Below are 23,381 nucleotides of genomic sequence, written 5' to 3' on the forward strand. Positions count from 1 at the left end.
GCTGAACTGACCTGGCTGTAGTCCAAACCTTTCAACAGTAGAAAAGATTTGATACATTACAAAATTAAAAGTCTTTTTTCAGCCGACATCAGGTAATGCATTGTTGTCAGTAGCGGTTTGACAAACTTCAGCAGGATAGAAATTGTTCTTAAACTACTGGTGCAAAGTCTGTCAAAGTTTTGGTATAAAAACAAACCAATTTTCAGACTTTTTGTTTCATTTTGAAAAATTCTCTGTTAACAATATCTGGGGTGACTTCAAAGCTACATCTCTTTTATCATGTGAAAGACAGCCTGAAGAGTGCTCTGCACAGTGTTTTTCATGGCACAAAAGAAGAAAAAAATCTGGAAAACTTGTAAAAGTGTTTTTTAAGGACACTGGAGAACCTGAGCCCATCATGATGCCCTGGACTTACTCTGATAGAGCAGCTGATGAGACCATCTCTGTTGTGGACTTTGAGGACTCTTTCAAACAGCTGGTTACGGGCCACCTCATCTGTTGCCATCTGACCCTCCAGAAGGTCCACAGGCTCTGAAACTCCGCCTGTGAAATCCACCAGAGCATCTGCCGTGTTTCCCCCATCCAAAGCCTCGTAGCAGCCATAAACCCTGCAGGAGGAGGAGATTTGAGTTATTTACTGATAAAGAAAACCTGAAGTTATTTGAGCTTCAGTGCTCTCATTTTCTCTAGTTGAGAATTTAAAGGCCCTGAGCATTGACCTCAGAGCAAGAACCTTTTTGAAACTAAATAATTTCTTCTTCCTTTTTCATTATGATTCACACAAATAAATTGCTAATTTGGAGGCCTTAACATGCCTCAAAACTTAGCAGATTTCACATATGCTTCACTCCCAATGAAAGTTTACATACAGTATTACAGTGCTTTTGTGCACATCTGTCACAGAATGGCCTTACAGAAGCCCCAAATGTCCTTTTTTCAGGGACCCTCAACAAAGTTAAAGCTACATGCAAGAAAATTGGTAGTAAACTGTATCATGTCAAGATGAACCAAAAACTAATATACTATGTTTTAAAAATATGTACAGGAAGTGAGAGGGCAAATAAGAGGCAAATGACAAATTTGGCAGTTTTTCAAAGTTTTGCAGGTTGTACATTTTAAAGAGCTAGTCCTGCATTAAATTGATGGACTCCAGAGTTTAAAGATTTAAGTTATCAAAAGAGTTTTCATCTTAGGGTGATGCCTAAATTTGGTCCCAGTGTTTTTCCGCCTTCAATCCTTCAAACAATCGCACCATTACCCCTGCACACCATTTAACCTAGTCTTGTGATTTAGGGTCTGTTTATGGATCATCATGAGACCTGCAAAAAGCCTTACTGTGAATGGTGAGCATTTTGATATCATGCCAATTTCACAAGAAGTTGGTGTGACTCTTATATGAAACATTTAATTGCTTCAAAACTCATATATACGATCTGGCTCTGCCCCTCTACACATTCAAACATTAATTCCATGGTATTGCTCTAGCGCCACCCACTGTAAGAAGTCATTAACACCTCTTACATAAAATCTCCCATCTTTGAATTCCACATGATAAACATATCAGTCCTAGCCCAATCACTACTACAAATTACCATCTTGCTTTGTCATACTGCCACCTATTGTTGATAGCCAGTGCTACCTCATATACAAAGTGCAATATGCTCATTATTTTTTATTTAATGACAGTCCTGGGAGGATCTATGTGGCCTCACTGGTGTGGTGCAGCAAACTGCACAAGTTTCTAATACCTAACTATTACTACACAAGGGTTACTAAGTTTTAAAATTAAGAGTTCATAACAAAAACTTTGCTTTATTTTTGCAGAAGTTTACAGCAAGACCTTATTACTCTCAGCAATAATGGCTTTAGGTTTTCTTTTCTCTTTTAAGCTGTAAAAGACACACCTACTCAAAGCATTCTGGAATTTATTTAATAATAAAATACTTTGATTTTGAAAGGTAACAAATAATTTTCCAAGTTCCATCAGACCTGGGCACAAGCATTCATTTTCATATCAAACACAGAGATTTTACTAAGTTGTGTCTCTTAATTAAAAGTGGATCTTTGAATTTGATGACACTGATACTCACTTGGCATAGGCCTTTTCCACCAGAGCGCTCCAGAACTCATTGCTGTCATTGGAGTGGCAATAGACCAGCTGGTTGTCCACCGTCGGTAGCCTATCGTCAATCACCACATCCACCCACTCACCAAAGCGCCAAAAGCGGAAGTGGAAAATTCCAGCATAGGATTCAGGCTTCTCTGTGTCCCACTCCTGCTCCTTCCAGTCAGGGATGACCTGGAAGAGGAGGAAGAAGAGCAGAGGGCATGTGAGCCAAACAAACAGACGGTGGTCCACAGAGCATAAATAATGTCAGGGTGGAGTGGTCTGCCAGACTGAGACAACGCTCCCTCATGTCTGCTGATGCATTTGGGATAAGGAGACGAATTTATCACCTTGGCTCTCGCCGTCATAAATCCAGCTGTAATAGGACATGGCTGAGAGGTAATAACTGGGCGACTCCAGTGTGTGTGTTTCAGTTGCCTGCATTTGCTGTGGTCCAGTAAAGCCCCAATAACCAGCCTCCATTTTTTGAGCCGTGGTTATTATATTGACCAGCAAGGTAAACACAAAAAATACGTACTTATTATCTAATAACACAAACATCCGTATTAGAACTGGACCCAATGCTGAAAAAGAATTACTAGCAATATTAAGCAATATAGAAGTTCTAGATGTTATTGTACATTAAAGTCAAGACATGTAATAAATACTTTTTTTAAACTTTTTTTTGTAAAAAGCAACAGCACTGCGTAAACCAGACCAATTTATTAATATAACACATTTCATACAACAAGTGTAGACTCAGTGTCAACCGGCAGAATTACAGGCAAAGAACAAATTGAGTTAACGAAACCACACAAGATAGGAAAATAGCATTGCAACAAAAATATCGCCTGCAAGACAGTAAAATTACATTGATGGGTCAAGAAGAAGGACTGTTTTTGACCCTGTATGTCCTTGAGTCAGAGTAGACATTTGTGTAAAGTTTAAACAAAATCCTTAAAAGTGTTCCTGAAATATGGCGTTAACAAGCAAGGGAGTAACATGAGGCCTAATAACATTGACCTTTGACCTCCAAAGTCTAATTAGTTCATGCTTGACTCAGAGTGAATATGGGAGCAACGTTTGAATAAAATCTCTCAAGGGGTTCTTGATATAATTCGTACACAAGAATGTTTGGACAAACTGATGGATGGACAGAAAACCTGAAAACATGATGCCTCCAACACCTGGCTGCTGCTGACATGAAGGCCTATCAACAATAGGGATGCATGATATTGGATTTTTGCTGTGATATCCTATATGCTTATATTAACAAAATAATTTTAGACGACACTGATGTACCCACACCTTTTTTAATGTATAAAACATTAAATGTCTCCAGTACAAAGACAAGCCTTGTCAAGTGGCGCTAAGAGAAAGCAGGGGAGTAGACAGTCCAGTAGTTGTTTTACATTTTGAGCTTAATTCAAATGTTTAGATGTCCAATGGGCCCCTATGAGAGTTAGTGCCCTAGACAACCACCTATACCTGATGGTAGAGATGTACATTTTACTGATATTCAAGGCCGATATATTATTCATACTGATGATTTGTATGGCCGATATGTCAGCAGACGTTTTCATATCTGCTGATACCAATATTGTGCTGATATTAATTTGCATCCCTAAAAAGAAGTCATGTTTTGAATAAGTGTATCAGATGGCTGTCTATATGAGAGTTAACAGACAATAAAACAACAGAATAATCATCTGTCCTGTTATCAGTGTAATTTGGAAAGAAGTTACAAAAACAGAATTAGTAAAAAAACACAGGAGTTTATTTCACATAAATTATGTAAATACATAAAGACAATTGTCACGGAAATTTTGTAATCATAATTTCATTGTTTTAGACTAAAGTCAATATTAATGTCAGACCCACAATATATGTGGAAAAAAATGATAGGACATACTGTATTTCAATCTTACAATGATATGAAGTGTAACAAAGACATTGATATTTCAAGATCTGGATTAGCTTTAGCTATAGCTGTTTGCAACATGTCTCTTCTGAATCCCAAATACATTATCTACCTAAATAGATGCTCCAAGGACAGAAGATAGTTTTATTTTCATCTGAGTGTATAAAACTGGTGTGAGAGTATGTAAAATGACAGCATGTTCAGTGATAAAGCATTGCTTATTTTCATTAAATGATTAATCATAAATGATTTGGATCGGGTTTGTTAAAGAAGCTCAAATTACTATAATGATGAAACTGTGATTTATTATCCAGTCCTAACAAGCAGTCTGCACCATTTTCATTTAACCCTCTTTATTATGGAAGGATACATTTTTAATGAGTAAAAAAAAAAAAAAAAATCTAATTTTATCCATTTACCAATACCTTTTAAAAAGGTACAACTTTCACATTCGACTGAAAATTATAGTTCAATCGTCTTTCTTGTGAGTAAGAATATGTTAATAGGGCTCAGCAAAATATTACAAAAAAACATTAATATCTGTTTGCCTTGCTGGCTTAGTAAGAAAAAGTGATAGTCAATGGACAACAGGGGTCACTGATCTTTTGGATTAAACAAGAAAAAGTCTACATACTCTGATCCTAAACCTGTCTCTTCAGATTAAGTTTGTCTTCCCACTGTTTGATTGTGAACAGTATTGAAAAGTGAATATATAAGTTCTTAATTTTCTGCTTGTTCATGTTGTGATTGCTGTTTAAAATGTATGAAGTGAAGCTTTCCCACTGTGACTCTGTGTCATAACAGAACACCAACCTCGAGGCGACCTGTGAGAGGGCACCTGTGACACATTCACCAGTATGAATACTGTATGCAATAAAAAAAACTGAAAATGATGCAGTGAGCGACACTGCATGTGAATCCACTGACAGTACTGCAGCAGGGTGTCCTTGGAGATGTCAAGGTGCGCTAACTGAACAGCAGTTCCTGTCAAAGCTCTCTACAGGAGGTGACACTGTGCTGATGGAGAGAATCTGGCCTCTCTGGAGGACCGCACAGCAACAGCTCCTTTAAAACGAGGAGGAGGGGGAGAAAGAAAGAAAAAAACAAAGCACTGCACCACAGAAACCTCAGAGTCATTTTGTAATCCTTTGGGAGGCAATCTCTCCTGCACTCCACCCTGCTGCTGCTGCTCTGACTCTGCACCGTGGACAGTGAAAGTGCAAAGGCTCTATCTATCTCAGCTTTCATCTGGGCCAAGTGTTGCTATGCAGCAGCTGAACTCTGGGAGGTAAGTGACCTGACGACTGACCAGAAACACAAGCACAAGGCACCTTGGTCTCTCCTGCTGTCTGTCAAAAAAACACACCAAGGAGAGCAAAAGGGATTTCCTCTCATTCATGTCACTTCCCCCTCCCTAGCAATAAGAAAAGACAGCACTGTGTAGGAGTTAATCTGCAACTTTTGATCTTTAAAAATGAAAGATTGCACAGTATTTGGTGTTTAGAACTTGTATTTATACTGCTGCGGAATCAAAGAAGTGTCAACCTATTTTGCTTTTCAATAGAATCATATCAAAGTTTATAAATCTGATATTATGACAACCATCTCTCATTTCTTTATGGAAAACCTTAGATATACATTATGTATAAACATTTAGCTAAAAGATATCAAGATATGATTTTTGGTTCACACTGTCCAGCGCTACTGCATTTGCAAACGTCTGGATTTTGAATATAAACTCCTTCCTGTCAGGTATTAGAGTGGGGGATCAGTAACCAGGTAAACGCCTAACAAACAAATGTGTGGCAAACAGTGCTTAAGACCTCCCTGAGGGAAGACCCTGTGCCGTGGCTGAAAATGTCATCAGATCTTGTTGCCTAGCACCTCTGCTCTCCTGTACTTCTGTGCAAGACCCACCCTCTTTTATTGATGCTCCATGTACACATGCAAACTGTTCTGCCTGCAGCAGGAGCACAAAGTAAGAGTTCCAGGATTGAAGGAAGAGGACAGAAACAAAGTGAAGCTGCTCAGTTTCGACATAGCTGTCAATCTAATCCATCCTTTAGTTTGAATCGACCTGTCAGCTTGCTGAGGTGTGTTGTTAAGGCATGTCTGCCAAGTTGGAGCTTCCCTTCAGGCCAGACGACCAGCTGACGGAGGTGATGCGTCTGCGAGTTCAATCCCTGCAGCAGCGTGGTCAGAAGAGACAGGATGGTGAACGTCTGCTGCTTCCCAACGAGGCCGTGTACCGCCTGGACTTCTCCAAACAGTCCCTCCGGTTCTCACACTGGATAGTGCGTCTGGCTCAGACTGGACGTCTCACCATCACGGCCACCTCGCAGCTGTGGACGCCTGACCTTACCAACCTGATGACGCGTCAGCTGCTGGAGCCTGCAGGGGTTTTCTGGAGGGCGCCAGGTGACAGCCTTGATGCAACCATCCAGTACTACGAGGCTGATGCACACGAGTTTGGTGAGAGGATTGCAGAGCTGGCTAAGGTGAGGAAGGTGATGTACTTCCTGTTTGCTTTTGAAGAGGGCTGCAGCCCAGAGACTGTTGACTGCTCCATCACCTTCACGGTGGAAAGCTGAGACTTTGGAAAAATGGAGATTTTATTTCCACAAACTGTTTGTCTTGTGCTTGTGTGAGATTAGTGTAGGGCTAAGCCATTGGTTTCCAAGCTGGGGTCCAGGCCACTCTGGGGGAAGACCTCAGAGGGGGGCACGAGGCTTTCTCTGCTCTGAGGTAGTCAAAATTAGGCTTACATATATCAACTACAGTTATCATAAAATACTTCTTAAGTAGTTTAAACAAAATTCTTTTGATAAGAAAAACATGTAGACCTTTTATCTAAGGGTTTTAATGATAAAACAAATAAAATCAATGATGATTTTTGGCAGCAATCAATCATTTTTGTCCTAGGTGGGTCATGGGGTGGCTCAACTTTGCTTAGATACAAGTAAGGGGGCTCAGAGGGAAAAAGGCTGGGAACCACTGGGCTAGGCTAGGCAATATGGACTAATACCATGTCTCAATAATTTTTAGCTGAAGGACAACAATATAGTGTTTGCCACATATCAACAATACTTGGGTGGGCTACCCAGGTATGTTTGAAGCCACCCAAGTATATTTGCTGACCTTTTTTTTCCCCCAATTTTTATATGGTCATCTGTGTGTGCAAAAGAAACATCCCACCTGTGAATGCACCATTGAGGTGGTCTGTCTCATGTTCAAAATAAAGCATCAGATGCAGTCTTTTCAACCTTTTTCCTCTTCTTGACACTTATCAAGCAGTACTCCTACACTACAGGTTAATGGTTGCAATGTACTACCTCAGCAACAACAAGCCCTCTCACACGCAGCTCATCTGCTACTATGTGTGTCTTTATAATACACTATTGAGAAATACTGTCAAAAGAGCAGAAACAAAACATTAAACGTTCTAGGAAGAGGCAGGCCAGGGATGGCCCTCTTTACCGTCCAAGTACAGCATCATTCTGTGGGAAACACTATATCTTTATATTTGTTTTTTTATTCTCTGTATAGAAACAAAAAACAGTTGTCAAATTCAAGAATTACAAACACTAATATGATTGTAATAAAATATGAAACAAAACCTGTTTGATACCACAGCAACAAAAACAGAGGTCCAAAACAAGGTTATTATAGTTTTGGATTTTTCACTAGTTTTTTATTCTTATTTCAATTTCACTTTTTGTTTCCAATTTGTGTTTGCTTCTTCTTAGTTTAGAATTCCTGTTTGTTAGTTTAGTGTTTTTTTTTAGCAAAAAATGCTTAGTTATGGCTTAGTTTTTATTAATTCTAGTGTTAGTTTTAGTTTTTCAGTCATGGGTAAAACCCAAAAGGCCCAGAAAAGGTAAACATCATAAAATTTTAAAAATTCATTCAAATAGTCTACTCTTTACTTCTAATTTTGTTTATTCAAATTTGATGTTTGAGTCCAACTCAAGAACTAAAATGACTAGTGTGTGAAGTCTTCTTCATTCTGATCAGGACAGTTAAACTTTCCAAATTTGGGTGTTCATGCTTATAACTCTGGTCATGTCAAAATAAGGATATTTTGACTGGAAATTTACGTCATTTTAGGTAGTTCTGCAAGTAAACCACAGAGTTTAAGTTAGTTTTTTTTCCTTTCTCTTTTATTCTTTCTTTAGTAAAGCCTCATTTTTATTTTTGTATCAGGTAACTGAAATTATTTTTACATTTTAGTTTTAATTATTTTGTTAGTTTTAGATATGTTGCCAACTTTTAGAAAAGTGGATAAAACTGGTGAGACAATGAAGGAAGTCAGAAGAAGCATAAACTTATTTTAACACGACAGAAACTGTGTGGAACAAATAATGTCTTATCTTTTATCTTGTTTGGAAATATATTTATACATCTTAAAACATTGATTTTTTGCACATCCTTTATTTAGCTGATGTTATAATCAAGTTAAATCTGCATTTTTAGGAGGGTATTTAACAATTTTATATCCATGGACAATCCTAAAGGACAATATTAATGTACTATTCTGTATCATTTTCTGCCTACTTACCAGCAGAACTCATCTACAAACATTATCTTAATGAACCTGCTGAGTTGAAAAATAATGATCTCTTTGTTTATGTGAATCCTGTGATGTTTGGCAGTAATGAATTTATAAATAAATTTGTTAAACTTTAAAATTCTGTCATCACTTTTCAGCTGATTACTGCTCATGGGTCGTTCTGTTCTTGTGCGTTATCCTCGCTCTCCTTCTCTTTGACAAACAGCCCGCCCTGATGGGTTTAGTAGAAATGAGTCTCTCATGAGATAATGGAGAGAGACAGTGTGTACTTGTGTCATTGTTTGTGTCTATGTGTGTGTATGAGTCCCTTGTGGCAGGGAGAACAGGTTCCTGCTGCCTCATCCATCTCCGTCTTGCATGGTGACCCTGACAAACAAGAGAGAGGGGAGGCATGTGGATTTCATCTCCCAGCCTCGTCCTGCAGGCTTGGCGCTGCAACAGTGGGGGGATGAAACAGTAACTGTGACTGTGAATGAGACGACGCGTGTCAGATGAGGTGTGAGGGAAAAGAAAATAACTGAGATGTCAGGAGGTATTAGACTCGTTTCGTGGCAGTACAAAGCAGGGAACTAACTCGCCACCTGAGCAAGCTGTGCCTCCATTTTCTCAGATAAAAAGTCGAACGCTGCACATTCTCAGGAGTCTCAATTAAATCGATCTCGCTTGCAGCTTTGAATGCATAAATAAAAATTATCATCGAGTGTCCTCATTGGTATGTGTCCTTTTGCTTAGGCCTGCCAGTCAACCATTGACAAACAGTTCAACAAATGGGCCAAGTTTGAGGGAAATAGCTCATTGGTCATCTTATCAATAACATTTCACATTTAAACACAGAAAGGTTTGACTGATTACAGGGAAATCAGAAGTAACAACAGCTCTCCAGCTTAATGAAGGCACTTTAAAGTCTGGTTGTGTTTGCAGGTAATTAACATGGACAGAAGCATTACAAAGTAACAGTGTTTTGTATCAGTGCTCTGGTTTCATTGGGGAACAGTGTCTGCTCCTGTGAGACTTGGACTGTTGCTTGTTTTGCTTTAACAGGAAGTAATGTGGCCAACAGGAGGCTGTGATCAGATGAATCTCTGCACAAAGGATGCTTTAAACTGAAGCCTTCTGATAGAGGTCTAAATTAATTAGATCTAACCCTGAATTTTGGTCCAATCTAAACTACAAGGCAACATTGTTCAGAAAAGGTTGTCAAACTCCAGACCCACGGGACTAGGTCTTGCCTGCAGGACAATTAGATAAGGCCTCTTCAGTTTCCTATTTGGTTTATCTAAAGTTTTAGATTTAAAATAATCATTCATTCATTTTTTAAAACAAAGCTGCAAGATCAGAGTCAGTTATTCAATTCATTATCTCCCATTTATAACATGAGTGAGAAATCTTTGAACATGAGCTGATTAACTTGAGATGATCAACAGCAATGTCAACTCCATGCATTAAATGTAAGCTTGGTTAGCCTGGAAAAGGAGGTAATTCATTACAAAGTATTCTGTTAGAGAACTGGGAATACTTTCTGTCTTAATGAGTAATGTATCATGCTAGTTTTTTTCAACTAAGTAACTGAAACTGCCCTAGTTCAAAGAAGAAAATCCCCCACGCATCTACACTGTTTCTGTTACTTTCCAACAATTCAGTACAAAGCTGTGTGCCTGGGAATAACGACACAGCTGTGTCAGTGCCCTTCAGGAAATAAAGTCGGTAAGATGTCAGTGAAGAAAGCATACTTTCAAGAAATATATCCCCATTATGTTGCATTGTTGATGAAAGGGGCATGAGCAACATCATAGTAGGGATACGTGTGATTAAACAGTTAAATTTGTTCAAATCAGCCGCCACAAGATTTACAAGGTGGTTAAACTGATTACCTAGCATTTTTAGAAACATGGCTTGAAATCCCTATTATGCTCTTTTAAAGTGTAATGAACCTTCTGCCACTAGTGGCCACTGTAGCTTCATTTAATGGCCGCTGCCTTCCTGTCTGAGCTTTCCCAAGGCACTTCACAGGATGCAAATATGAGAAGCTCAGGTGTGGCTTAGTGCTTAGTGTGAAGTAGGAACAGCACGGCATTTTTTGAAGTAGTAAATGGAAAATAATTGAAAAGAGGCCACGCATCAAAGCCCAATATTAATCTGCAAAGAGGAACAAGGGCTGGCAGCGCTAGCTTTTAATGTTAGCAACGCTGTACAGAATATATCAGACTCACACACCTGCTGACACAATGACCCTGTAAAGCATTTTGACTGTTTTCTAAGGGTTTTCTCCTCTTTAGACTAATCACTTAAAAAAAATTTAAATAAGCGTTTATCTGAATAGGGAAATAGACGGTTAGGAACATCCTTACATCATAGCCAAATCTAAGCTCAAGAATCTGTGTTGTTATTGGAATGGCTGTGTTTAATAATGTATTCCTCTGATTAGTTCATTGTCAGATTGTGAGCAAATAAAAAAGCTTTAAGGGTATCACTAAGGTTGTCAAAATTTTAACTTAAGTTGCTGTGCAGTTGTTGTAATAACAGCTGGTAGAAATTGCCAAGGCACACCTACATGTAGACTTGCCTGTGCTTTGCCACACCATTTGATAACCGCTGCCTAATATCCAATATTTTAACATTCAATAGTTCTAAAAGAGCCAAAATTTTAAAGGAAAAAAAACAGGTTTGCATTCCATTTTGTATTTTGTGTTTTACATTTGTATTTGGAAAGGACATAGAAAGAGAAACACCGAGTACAACTAAGGGCGATTAAATGAAAGTGAGTGCCGATGTCCTGTAGCAAAAACAGAATGATGATACAGAGAGAGGCTGTTTTGATTGTTACGACAATATGAGAAAAATTTTAAATTACAGATAGAGTTGAAAAAAAAAATGAATCCGCATAATGATATGATTTCAGGTTAGTTATATAATTTTTGTTATTGCTAAGTCTTTTTTATTTCTCTTTATTTTTATAAACAGTAAGTCAAATTTTGGTATGCATTTACTCTTCAGAATTTTGATTTTTTTATTTAATTCAATTAATTATCCATGAGATTATGATTTTGCCTTTTTTATTTTAATTTGTATCACATTAAAGCTCAATATTCTGGTGTAATAACTATAGTTATCACAGCTGTCATTCCTGCTACTAGGCTGCAGAGTTACAGGGAGTTATTGGCCGTAAACTATGCTGAAGAATGACACTGGACAAATTCAAGGCAGATGTCCTAGAAAAATGTGGTACAAGTAATTAAAGGGTTTTAATCATTGACAACACCAAAGAACTAGAATATGTTACTGTTTTAAGTATGCAAAGCAGTAGTGTGACAATTTATTTTTTGTGTATTGTTTTAAAGAAATATGTTTATTCTTAAAAGTAATGCTTCCAAACACTTAGTCCAATAGTATCAAAATTCATAACCAGCACATTTATCTAGTACTTATAGATTTATATTTCATGTAACGGTTAGTCATCCATATGAAAAAACCTGGCTAACTGAAGAAAAAAAGCTTGTTTCTGAAGTTTCAGAAACAATCTGATGGAGGAGATTGAGTCAGCTGATTCCTTAGTCTCTTTTGAATTCCTTTAAAAAACCTTTTTGGGGAGACTTTCCTAAATTTTACTGTAATATAAATTTGGTCTTTAACTACACTTTTCTTTTAAAAGATTATATGTCCAGAAATGTTTAGGCTATTCTTTGAGCTTTGTCCTGCTTTTTGCTTTTTGCTCTGTCTGCTTTGCCGTTCATGCAAAGGTGCTCCTTAAATAAAGGCTATTGTTACAATCCTAATTCTAATTTAGGGTTCGTTGGAACTGAAGAAAATGTTTTGCTGAGAGAAAAAGAGAGGAAAAAAAGCCACTATGTGTTAAAACAGTGTAGGAGTATATATCAAGCATTGAAGAACATTTCTCCAATCTCTAAAATATGTGTGAGAGGAACAATAACATTAGATATGGGAGTAGTATGGCTTATTTATTTTACTCTCTGCCAGGAAGCGGATGACAGAAATTCCCCAAAATGTCAAATTACTATCAATAGGTAGAGGAAATGGCACTCAGATTTACTGAAGTGCAACTGACACCCAATATCTAAATGTCTCTCTCTAAAGACAGAGGGTTGAACTGGAGGACGAACAGACTTATAGGATGAATTTTAACAACTTCCTGTCTGGTTTTGTCTCTAGACTCCACTCACTTTCAGCTAAAATGTGAAAAACAAACATTTTATTCCACAAAATTGGGGGTATTGTATATTTATTTTATCGTTAACATATTTATATATACTGTATCTCTGTCAGACACACCTTAAAATAAATCTGACTTTGTTTAATATTCCTCCCCCACAAAAAAAAATCTGAAACTAATATTGTAATGCAAGAAGAGAAAAGACAAAAAAATGAATTAAATGAGTCAAATATTGCTCACAGGATACATTGTTTGGTGATATCTTTGTGTTTGTACTGTAAGATGAAGCAGAGCTCAGAAACAGAGAGTAAACAGAGGGGAAGCTTATCCAAACTGTATACACACACTCTCTTTGCAGACTGTCACAATACAGCGTCTCTCAACGACAGGCCAAAGCATCTTGTTTCAAATCCCATTAAACCTCAGTAATCACTTTGTTTCCTCCGTCACGATAGATGCCAAAGAACATCTCAGAATAATCCTGACACCCTAAAGCCCAGAGATACGCACAGTTCGAATAATGCTGTTTAATTTGGTTCTATGTAAATATGAAGGGCCTAGTTTCAGAGTGAAGCAGGTAACAGTGGATTTTATGGTGCCAATCTTAAAGCTGAAGTTCAAAACATGAATTATAGTTTGTCTGTTAAATGCAGAAACTCTCAGGCAGCATGCGTCCATACATTTATTTCACTCTATTTTATATTCCATGACGTTTGTTTTCATGAGATCTAGATTTACTCATCTTGTAATATCTGGATAACAGGTTGTTTTTCGAGGGATAATGACTAACTTTCTGCAGTTTTTTTGAATCTCAAGAAATCCACCTGCTATAACAAAAAAAGCTTGTTATTTCAAGATATCTGTGTAGATGATAGGGGTGATAGGGTGTTGCTGTCATTTGCTGTGGTTGTGTTGTTGCCAGGGCAGTCTGTTGTTCTCTGGTTTTCCGTCTGTATGTAAGCTTGGCTCCACATGTATTTGTTTGGTACACGTCTGTACCGTACCGAGAGGCCCGTACCGAATCGGTTCGGTAAAAATACGCATACCTTTACACCCCTACTTCAAATATGCCTCAGCACTAATAGGCAAAAAGCTAACTTTATTTTTGTTCATTTGTTATTTTCCAGTCTTCATTAATCATTTTGGATAAAATCTGAATATGCAAAGACTTATTTTGGCTTGCAGTCCTATCCAGACATTTATTTCTGCAACAGGAACTCCACAAATGAGTAATTAAGAATAGATTCAAGGACCACTACAGCACCTTTCTCTCTACTCAGTAGAGCTAGTTAGCGTTTCAAAATCACATGGAAGTAGTTATATTTGACCTAGTGGAAAAATCTCCCAATCAAGAACTGCAGCATTTTCTTTCAATTAACCAAACTGCACTGCATGAGACAAGTCTTGCCATTTAAAAATAATGAATCAAAATGGGATGTCTGTATTTATTTAAAACTGTAACTACTGTGTGTTGGTAATGTGTTTTTATAACTTTGAACTGAGCCAAGCAAGCTGTTTCTCTGAGTTTCCAATTTGCAATCTTACTGGCTGAAACTGCACAGCCTGCCATCACAACTTTTACAGAGAGAAAAACACAGATTTTTTTAAAGATGAAACCAACATGTAAAAAATACCAGCATGAGTGCAACATTGTGCATGCTTGATAGAGTTCTGTATTATTTATTCATGCGTCTATACTGGCTTCTCTGCTCTGAGCCTTCCTTCAGTAAAACTTAAATGTAGCATCAAAAGAAGCTGAATCAGTCTTAATGGAAGGATGATCAATAGAGACGTAACCTGAACCTGTATTTATAATAAAGTAGGTGACCAAACAATATTATTGGTATGATATCACTTTGGCAGATATGAACATGAACAGAACATATATAGCTGAAATAACAGCTGTAAATATTTGCAAAATACACAAAAAAGTTTGTGGAGTTTAAAGCTGCTTGCTTTCTGGTTGGCTATTGTAACTATCTAGAGTGTACTCTGTGTTTCCTCAATACAACAGGATTTGTGGTTGGAAATACTGAAAAGGGATGCACTGATCCCAATACCAGTATCTGGTGCCCATATCAAGCCTAACTAGTCACACTCATAGAACATAGCAGATACTGTAGTCGGTATAAGAGTATGTAGTCAAAGTCAGAGCCATGTCTGCAGTTTGTTGATATTCATGCATAACTGTGGCTGAAAGAAGTAGAGGAGAATAAACACTATGCAGTATGTACTGATAAACTGTATAGAGGAAGGGTGAAGAACAGCTACAAAAAAAAAAACTCTAAAAATAGTTTAAAGAACAGTTATGGTATTATTAAGTAACATATTTGTAGATGGTATCTGTGAGTACCTGAATGTAAGTACTTGTACTCTGTCTAGAAAAATGTGGTATCGGTGCATCCCTAATATTGACAATTTAAATTAAAAAATACATGTATGCAGGTCGCCCAGGTTCAAGTCTGGCCTGCAGCCTCTTTCCAGCATGCCTTACCCCTACTATTTCCGACTCTATCCACTGTCCCTCTCTCTAAAATAAAAGCATGATAAGACCAAAAACATATCTTGAAAAAACGCTGTAAACAGGATTCTTGCAGGATTATCTTTAGAACCATAGTATAAGCCCAAATTCAGCACAATTATCTTCTATTGTGGGCCCTGCTAAAAGTTTTTTTTTATAGTTTGATTATTTATACAAAGACCCGTATTACCCAGCACATTAATGAATAGTAGTAAAAGCTCTAGTACAGATAAAACTTACAGATTTACAATCAGTAACAACATGAAAGAGGGAAGTCATTTTTTTCCTGCCTACTTACAGCCTGCTGTTAGAAACCCAATGTCAGACTCTATCACTCAGGTGTCTACTTAGTGATAAAGTCTGCCAAGACCAAGTAGGCAATATTGAGCTGTAATGAGTCTAAGGTTGTTTACTTCTAATGAGCACTAAACAATTATAACTATGGAATAATTACAACAGAGTCTAGAGGAAGTATCTGCATGAACTCTCAATTGTTAAGATCCTCTCAAAGAAGTAGACTGTTTTAAACACCTTATTTAAAACAAACCTAAATTAGTTGAAATTTCAGCCTATTTTAAACATCAGTTTTTTAGGTTGTTTTAAAGCCAAGTGCTGTTTTTAAAGAGGCTGCTTGTCTACTGGTTTCAAGGTCTTACAATGTTTGCATTTTGAGACCAGTCAAATTTGTTGGTCTGGCGCTCAGAGACAAAACAAAGTAGCAGAGGAAAAGGACAAAAGGCAATCACATAGATGCAAATACTTACTTTCTGCCATAGAGACTCTCTGGAGGCCAAGCTGGAGCACGCTGCTACAAACCAACAGTTGCCCAACTGTCCCTGGTGCAGATCGTGTGCACTGATGCCATCAACAAACAGGTGAGGATCTTCACACAGCTCCTGCAGACCAAACACAAAGAAAGATGTGTAAATGTTACAACTTGGAGGTTATACATTAGTAAAACAATCTTTGCATTTAAAAAAGGGGATTAAGCATTTATGCATCAATTCTGATTCAATCAGATAGGTGCGTTTATTTATTTTTAATTGCATGCCTTGTTGTTCCTTTCAGTGCCACCAGATCTCACAAGGCTGAAATGTCCCAAGCAGTGATGCACAATAAGTATTTTTTTGAACCGATACCAATAACTGATAATTTCCTACTCCTGATGGCTGATAACCGATAAAAACCAATCATTTTTTTCAATTGTTGATTTAAAAAAAAGATGTTTATTCGATGTGTTTATGCACATCTGGGGGTAAGAAGGGGGTTCATATGTAGTGAGCAAAGATAATTATAACAAATTCTAACTGGCATCACTTGTGTTTAAATCAAAAAACAATTCTGACTGTACAGCTGTTATTTTTTAGTTAAACATTTGTGTATCAAAACAAAGTACAACATACACAAACAACTGACATATGTTTTCTCCTCTACTCGAAATGAATTAAAGTATCTTGACAAGTGGTAAAATCTGACATTTCAATCAACTATCAAGAATTCAGCTGACTTATGTCAAATCAGACATAAACCCAAATGATAAAAGGCTGTCATGCTTAACAAATGGAGATGTTTGGGGGTCTGGGTTTTATTTCTCTTTTTGCTGCACAAGTCAGAAATAAAGAGAGCTGATTTTTACATAAAGATAAAAAATATGCACTGACATATGTAAGTCATATCAGAAATAGGTTAAGAATGTTAATTCCACTGTGGTCTGTGGCTAAACTTCAGTTCCTAACCTCGATCAGACTGAATGAAACCACATCAACCAGAGCAGGCAGGGATACATCTAAGAAAGCAGTGGTGGATCAGGAGACTGTTGAACTGATTTTGTCCTTTATTAGCATTCCTGTTTGGCTCTGGCAAACTTTCTGCAGCTTCCAATACCTGCTGAATCAGCACTCTGCCTGGTATTAGCCTTTGGCTTGGTCCTAATGCCCGTGGCTGAAGCTGCTTCGTTTTAGCGTCATTATGATGATGACTTTTAAGTGACTTATAAGATCTGTTGTATTAAAACTTGAGGACTGTTTTCCACTCTTCGATATTTTTGCAGGGCAAATTTTGCAAACACTGTCTTGTTACCCTCCCCGTAAATACTGAATAACTCCACCAGCACCATCATGTTATTAGCCTCTATTAGCCTGTTTGCACTGAGGCTGCTTCCTCTACTTCTCTGGCAGTGTTAATTTTCGACAGCACTTTTTAATTTAGTTTTAGTTATAGTCTTTTGCCAAAAATATCTTTTAGTTTTAGTCATAATTCAGTCGATTAAATTGTTTTAGTTTGTTGACGAAATTTCCCAACATTTTAGTCGACAAAATTTACAGTAAATTTAGTTGACTGATTGGATCTCTCCCCAACTTACCCCGCCATCATGCAGCAAAAGCAGTTGTGATTGGATCTCCCCCGTATCTCATCCCACCTTCCACACAGCCAAAGTAGCTGGGATTGGATATATGCCTAACTTGCCCCTACTTTCTGCATGACGAAATTAGGTCTGATTGGATAAAGTCTCTGTCAAACATTTTTGTCTCGTTTTTATTTTTTGACTAAAATGTCAATTAATTTCGTTTTAGTTCTTGTCCATGAGCACTTGTTTTTATTAGTTACTGACTCGTTTTTGTCAGGGGTAAAAAGGCTATTAACGAAAAACTATAACGAAAATACAGTCAACAAAATTAACACTGTTCTCTGGTGCTTAACAGCGGGTCATGTACCGCGGCGCCACCTACTGTTTTGGAATGTGTAGTCTCATGAGAAAGAAAACAAAATCTTCTATTAGCGGTGGATTTTATCAATTAATTTTTATTATCGGGATAATAAAAATATGTAAAACAGATGCAATATCAGCGGATAATTATCGTGCATTCCTAGTCCTAAGATCTTTTGTCAAGGTGGAAACTGTCTTGCGAGATCAACAGGCTTTAAACTTGGTCAATAGTTAATAGTTAACATGTTGTCTTCACAGACCAAGGTAAATGACATAGAGGAGCACAAATGTGTTATTTAGGCAGATTCCTGAATCAGAACAAGACCATCTGTCCTAATGCACCCACATATCATATTCATGATCTTCTAGCAAAGTGTGGGCGGGCTGCGTGCATTTACACAATCACATTTCCTGTAGCTGCTGCGCTGAGGTCCATTTTCTTCCACAATGTGAACAGACAGACCTCTATTACAGCTAACAACACGGTGCTCAATGAGCTGGACTCACACACCTACACACAACTATACAAAACACACACAAACACCGTGGATGTCCTGTGGTTCCTGTGATAATGTGTGGGATGAATACTACAGACTGCAGGCTGACACTGCCCATTTACAGAGAGACACACTGTCCTTTAGTCTTTTGTCTGCTCACACAATGGCCTCACTTCAGCATCAACATGTTGCAAACAAGAGTGGAATGACAGAGTTTGTTTCACTTGCTTCAAAATTAACAAAAATTCTAAGTATAAAGAGAAAAAAAAACTTAAAGACAGACAGAATTAAAGATTCTTAGAAATATTAGGATTATGATGAAAATCTATTTAGGGATCAGGTATTTTGAACAGGTAACGTCAGAATTTTTAGAACCAAACATAACAAATTCAAATTCAAATTACTCTTCTACATAATTCTCACAACACTAGATCTCCCTGACAGCTAATTTTTATTCTCAACATACATATGTCATTGCTGCTATTTGAACCAGACTCACGTCAAAAAGCTGTTAAACTCTAATCATATTTGCCCCAAAATATGCAAAAGAAATTGCAAATCTATGCAATTTCCCATCCACTACTGTTTTGCTATAAATATATATTAAAAGTTGGTCTATTCAGAAAAGCTGTGGTGGTGCTAATGGCAGATGATCGTGGTTAAAAGACTATTGATATTATGAAGGGTAAAGTCTTTGTCACACCACACAGATGTTCTCCTGTCTTGATGCTTTAAGCCTGTTCCTACTAAACTTTGTTGCATTTCTTTGTTAAAGATTATATAAGCTCTTCACAACCCTATATATGGAAAGCTTGTTGCAGAATGTCTTTATTTCAAATCTGATCCAACATCTGCTAAACAGAATCTATGTTAGATATTAAGCCCTCCACTAATGCATTTAAATACATTTTCTATTTTATTATGTACAGAACCAGGATCTCTTGAAGGACTGTGATGGCCATGCAGTGGTAACATTGCAAAGGAGATGAACTGGCCAGAGTCCATGTCTGTCATCAGTGAGATCCATCTTTCAAAGCTTTGAGCTGAAATGCTTATTCCTTGTCTGAGAATTAATGGACCAAACAGTGTAATTTAAGTAGAATGAGGCAGTAGCTGCAGTTTTACAGCACACTAGTAAAAAATGGCTATAGTGGTACAGGGGCAGATTTAACAGAATTGGACAGCATTTCTTTCTTAAAAGAAGAGCAAACAATCGCACTAATAGCTTTTCTCAGTGTAAAACAACCTTTTGCCCATCTCCTGACCAGCCTCAGCAAAAGTTTGATTTATCAACTGGCTTCACTGACAGTGAACAACAATAATGGCTGTCTGAGGAGCTTGCATGATGTACTCATGATGTACTCATGATCATGTACTCCCTGGGGCTGCACATACCGAATACATCATATATTTTGTTGCTCTGACTGGCCCATAATGAATGTGACAGACAGAGCGTTCTTCCAGTTATATTCTGAGATTGTTTTTAAAGGTTTGGACCTTCCCAAACACAGACTATGGGATGTTGCCCAGATGGATGTGGAATACATCCCATGTAATGAACATGTGAAACAGTCTATCTGCGTGTCAGGTTAATGTGGTAAGGTAGGTGAGATACAGAATGTCTGTCCATGGCATGGACAGGAGCAGCTCTGAGACACTAGTGATCAAAGTCTAGATCTATAGAGGTGTGGGACTAACTGAACAAATGTTGGTGAAAAGGGTAACCCACTTGACAACCTTGGCAAAGTGCTGGCTGTGGACTGATCCCACCAGGCATCACAATTAGATTTATGCTTTGTGACATTGCATGTTGCTCTTTGCTGTAACTAGTACAGAAAAATAATTGACAAAATGCTTAGGATACAGAGCTCAGTGCTATGCCAAGTCCAAATCTTTCACCTAATAACCTAAAGACAGGGAAAGCTATCAGGACCTCTATTTATTGATTCCCGCTGGCTATTATTTTTGGTACTTAAAGCTATAAAGCTATAAAGTAACGTTAACTAGCTGCCTTGTCTAGCCTTCTTTCCTGAGTGGAAATCTAACTGAACAGCTCAATAGGTCAACTTTAAACAGGAATGTAATGGTAAATTCAAGTAGATGTGCAATCACCATGCAAAGATACAAGGTTCACACTGTGATTTTATTTAATGACTTAGTTTTGTATTTTACATTTTTCTACGAATAAATCCTGTATTAATATGATTCTTTGATTTCAGTTCTCTGGAAGAATAACTCATAATACCCCTTATGCTTATTTTTCTTTACAATACTTTTCTACAGCTACTATAACAAGCAAAGCTTTATCTAACCCTCTGCTAGTAAAAAAAGAAAACTTTTTTGTTTTGTTTTTCTTTTTTGTTTTATTGCAAGGTATCATGACACCTCTACCCTCAAAATTATCTAAAATTATACATTATACAGACCTCTGACATGCATTAAATAATATAGAAAATCTAATGTCATTGTTTTTTACAAGCCTTACTTTTTTCCAATCACAAGTAGAACAAAGAGTTAGATAACTCATCTCTGAGTAGCGATTGCTTTCTCAGACAGCCTACTGTTGCAAGGGGAAATGCTCGTATAGAGGCACGTAAGCACTGTAGGAAAATTAAGTCAAATGTAATTTTATTCTCATGTGAAATAGTTTAATATGCACAATAGCTTTTAGTTTGTATTGCCTTAAAAGAAGTTTAATGACTTCATGAGTTTAAAATGTTTATGAGAAAGTTAAACTAAATGCATCCTGCACATTATTTTACTGATTTTTCGATGCCTAATTTTTTTCCCTAAAGGCTAACTGCAGAAGGACGTATATGGAGAACAACTTAATTTTTACTGCAGAGCTGAGCTGGCAGTGGTCTGGGTGTGAACTGTTTTTTTTTGCTCTCTGCTTTATGAGACTGGCAGGTCGATGGGCTCCTCGGCCATTACTCAACAGAGAGCGGAAAGACCTGCACCACTTAACAGCTCTTTATCTTTACACACTCGCACCACTCAACTAGGGTTAGAAAAGTAAAAGAGGCAGAAAGAGGGAAAGAGATGGAGCATTTGAGCTTTTACTCATGAACCATACACGGAGCTGGCAGGCTTTTTATTAAACCCTAGCAAGTCTTGGTCAATTTGAAAACCTCATTTTGGAAAGTTTTATCATTCTTTTTAAACAGGTCATTTCAAGTTTCAAGACAACTAATCAAGTACTGATTAGTTTACAATTAGTCACATGTATTTGTTTCTACAGGTGGAGCAAACTTATTGTACTACATTGCCATCATGTCTTAAGCTATAGTTATTTACTACAACAGTGACATTGTTATTCACTAAAAAAATATCTAGTGTAAGAAAAGGGTGGATTTGACTTCATTAAAATGTTAAGCTACTGATCTCTGTCAGACTCTCACTGTGTTGATGGTTAGAAACTAATTAAGGCTACCTGCCACCTGCAGCCTGCCTGTGTGAAGTCAGCATGTTGTTTTTCCTCTGAGCTCCAGTTTCCTTCCACAGTCTGAAGACACACAGGCTGAAGAAGAGACTTAAAACACTCCTCATAGGTGTGATAGAGAGTGTAAATGTGTTAGCCTACTGATAGCCTGATGAAGTGGAGAATAAGGGCTGGAATATGCTCAAGTCCCTCCTCCTCATCCTGATTTAACTGCTCCAACCACAAATATTCGTAATGGGACCAGCCTTTTAAAGCCATGTGTATGTGGCTGTGTATCGCTGCAGATCACAGCATGTACACACTGTGGCGTATGTTCGGGTGAGTGTAACAAAAGCACACACACTCACAGGACACACGCAAGGTCAGTAATTTGCTGACTCTGCAAAGCTGATTGCTGCAAAAGCAAACTTTTAATCAGAAGCAGAGGCCACTGCAGTGCTCCCCTGAGGCCTAAATACTCCAGCAGCCAGCAGCCCCTCTCACCTTACAAACACCAGCTCTGAGCCACTTCCTGTCTGTACGTTAGAGTGCACTACTATGTGAGGCAATGTTGGGATGATCACAAACTCATGTCTGACCGGTGCCTCAGTTAAGATCTCTAATCACGTTTTTACCGCGTCTGCAGAAGCATTGATTGGTGGATTTGGAGCCGCGGCATGGGGCTCCCTGTGGTTGCCTGCTGTCCAGGGATTGGCTCAGGTGGAAGAGTAATAGAGTATTGATCCCTGCCCGGCTCTGCAGACACTGAAGTAATGTGAATATTGTGGCTGAGCACAGCCTAATCATTTACCCTGCTACTGAGAACCTTTCAACCAGCTTCATCGTGCTCCTCAAGAACATCCATCAGCCTGCGAGGGAAACCATCAAACACACGTGCTAAAACAGACGACGGTGAGAGGTAGAATCCAGCAAAACTAGCAGGGAAAGATGTAGAAGAATGCAAGGTTTCTTGTAAATTTTATCTTCTCCGAGAAAACTGTCTGGTGTTTTATAAAACACACACACAATAGCAATGTAAATTTTTCAAATATTTTGATCCTAAATCAAAGTCATCTGTCTTCTCTTCCTGAGACAAACACGAAACAGGATTTGGGTTCACCAGAACGAGGCGAAACAGGACAAGACAAGACAAAAAGAGACAAAATTTGGGTTTACTAGAATGAGACAAAACAGGACATTTGGGTTCATCAGAACGAGAGGAGAGCATTTCTCTGATTTTTAAAAACAGAGTCAACAGCAGAAATCTCGGTCTAATTGGCTGAAGACATTACAATTTCCTAATGACAACATGCTGATTCCTAATAAATATCATTTTATGTTTTTATGTCAATGCAGATCAAGCAAATAGTATATTATCTCTTTACATTCAGACATTTTAAAAGCTTCCATTGTACAGAATACTCTGTTGTTTCAAAAATGTCATCACCTCCCTGGCGTCCAGTGTCATA

At 37.8% G+C, this 23,381-nt stretch overlaps 2 protein-coding genes across 2 annotated transcripts in view; one reads left to right on the top strand and one right to left on the bottom strand.

Annotated features, from left to right (window-relative positions):
- The window catches only part of capn5b (calpain 5b), a 50,043-nt gene that overhangs the window by 17,369 nt on the left and 9,293 nt on the right, over positions 1-23,381 (bottom strand). The window contains exons 2-4 of the mRNA XM_041801843.1: positions 16,052-16,183; positions 2,091-2,299; positions 416-608 (exon numbers count right to left, since the gene is read on the bottom strand). Coding sequence (XP_041657777.1) covers positions 416-608; positions 2,091-2,299; positions 16,052-16,183 — 534 coding nt within the window. The remainder of the gene's footprint in view (positions 1-415; positions 609-2,090; positions 2,300-16,051; positions 16,184-23,381) is intronic.
- ompb (olfactory marker protein b) lies at positions 6,137-6,619 on the top strand. The gene has a single exon (XM_041801844.1). The coding sequence runs from the start codon at positions 6,137-6,139 to the stop codon at positions 6,617-6,619; it is 483 nt and encodes a 160-aa protein (XP_041657778.1).

Source organism: Cheilinus undulatus, linkage group 12 (assembly GCF_018320785.1).
Source record: "Cheilinus undulatus linkage group 12, ASM1832078v1, whole genome shotgun sequence".
Classification (NCBI taxonomy): Eukaryota; Metazoa; Chordata; class Actinopteri; order Labriformes; family Labridae; genus Cheilinus; species Cheilinus undulatus.

Coding starts and splice junctions, on each gene's coding strand:
- ompb (XM_041801844.1), top strand. CDS start 6,137: ATGTCTGCCAAGTTGGAGCTTCCCTTCAGGCCAGACGACCAGCTGACG.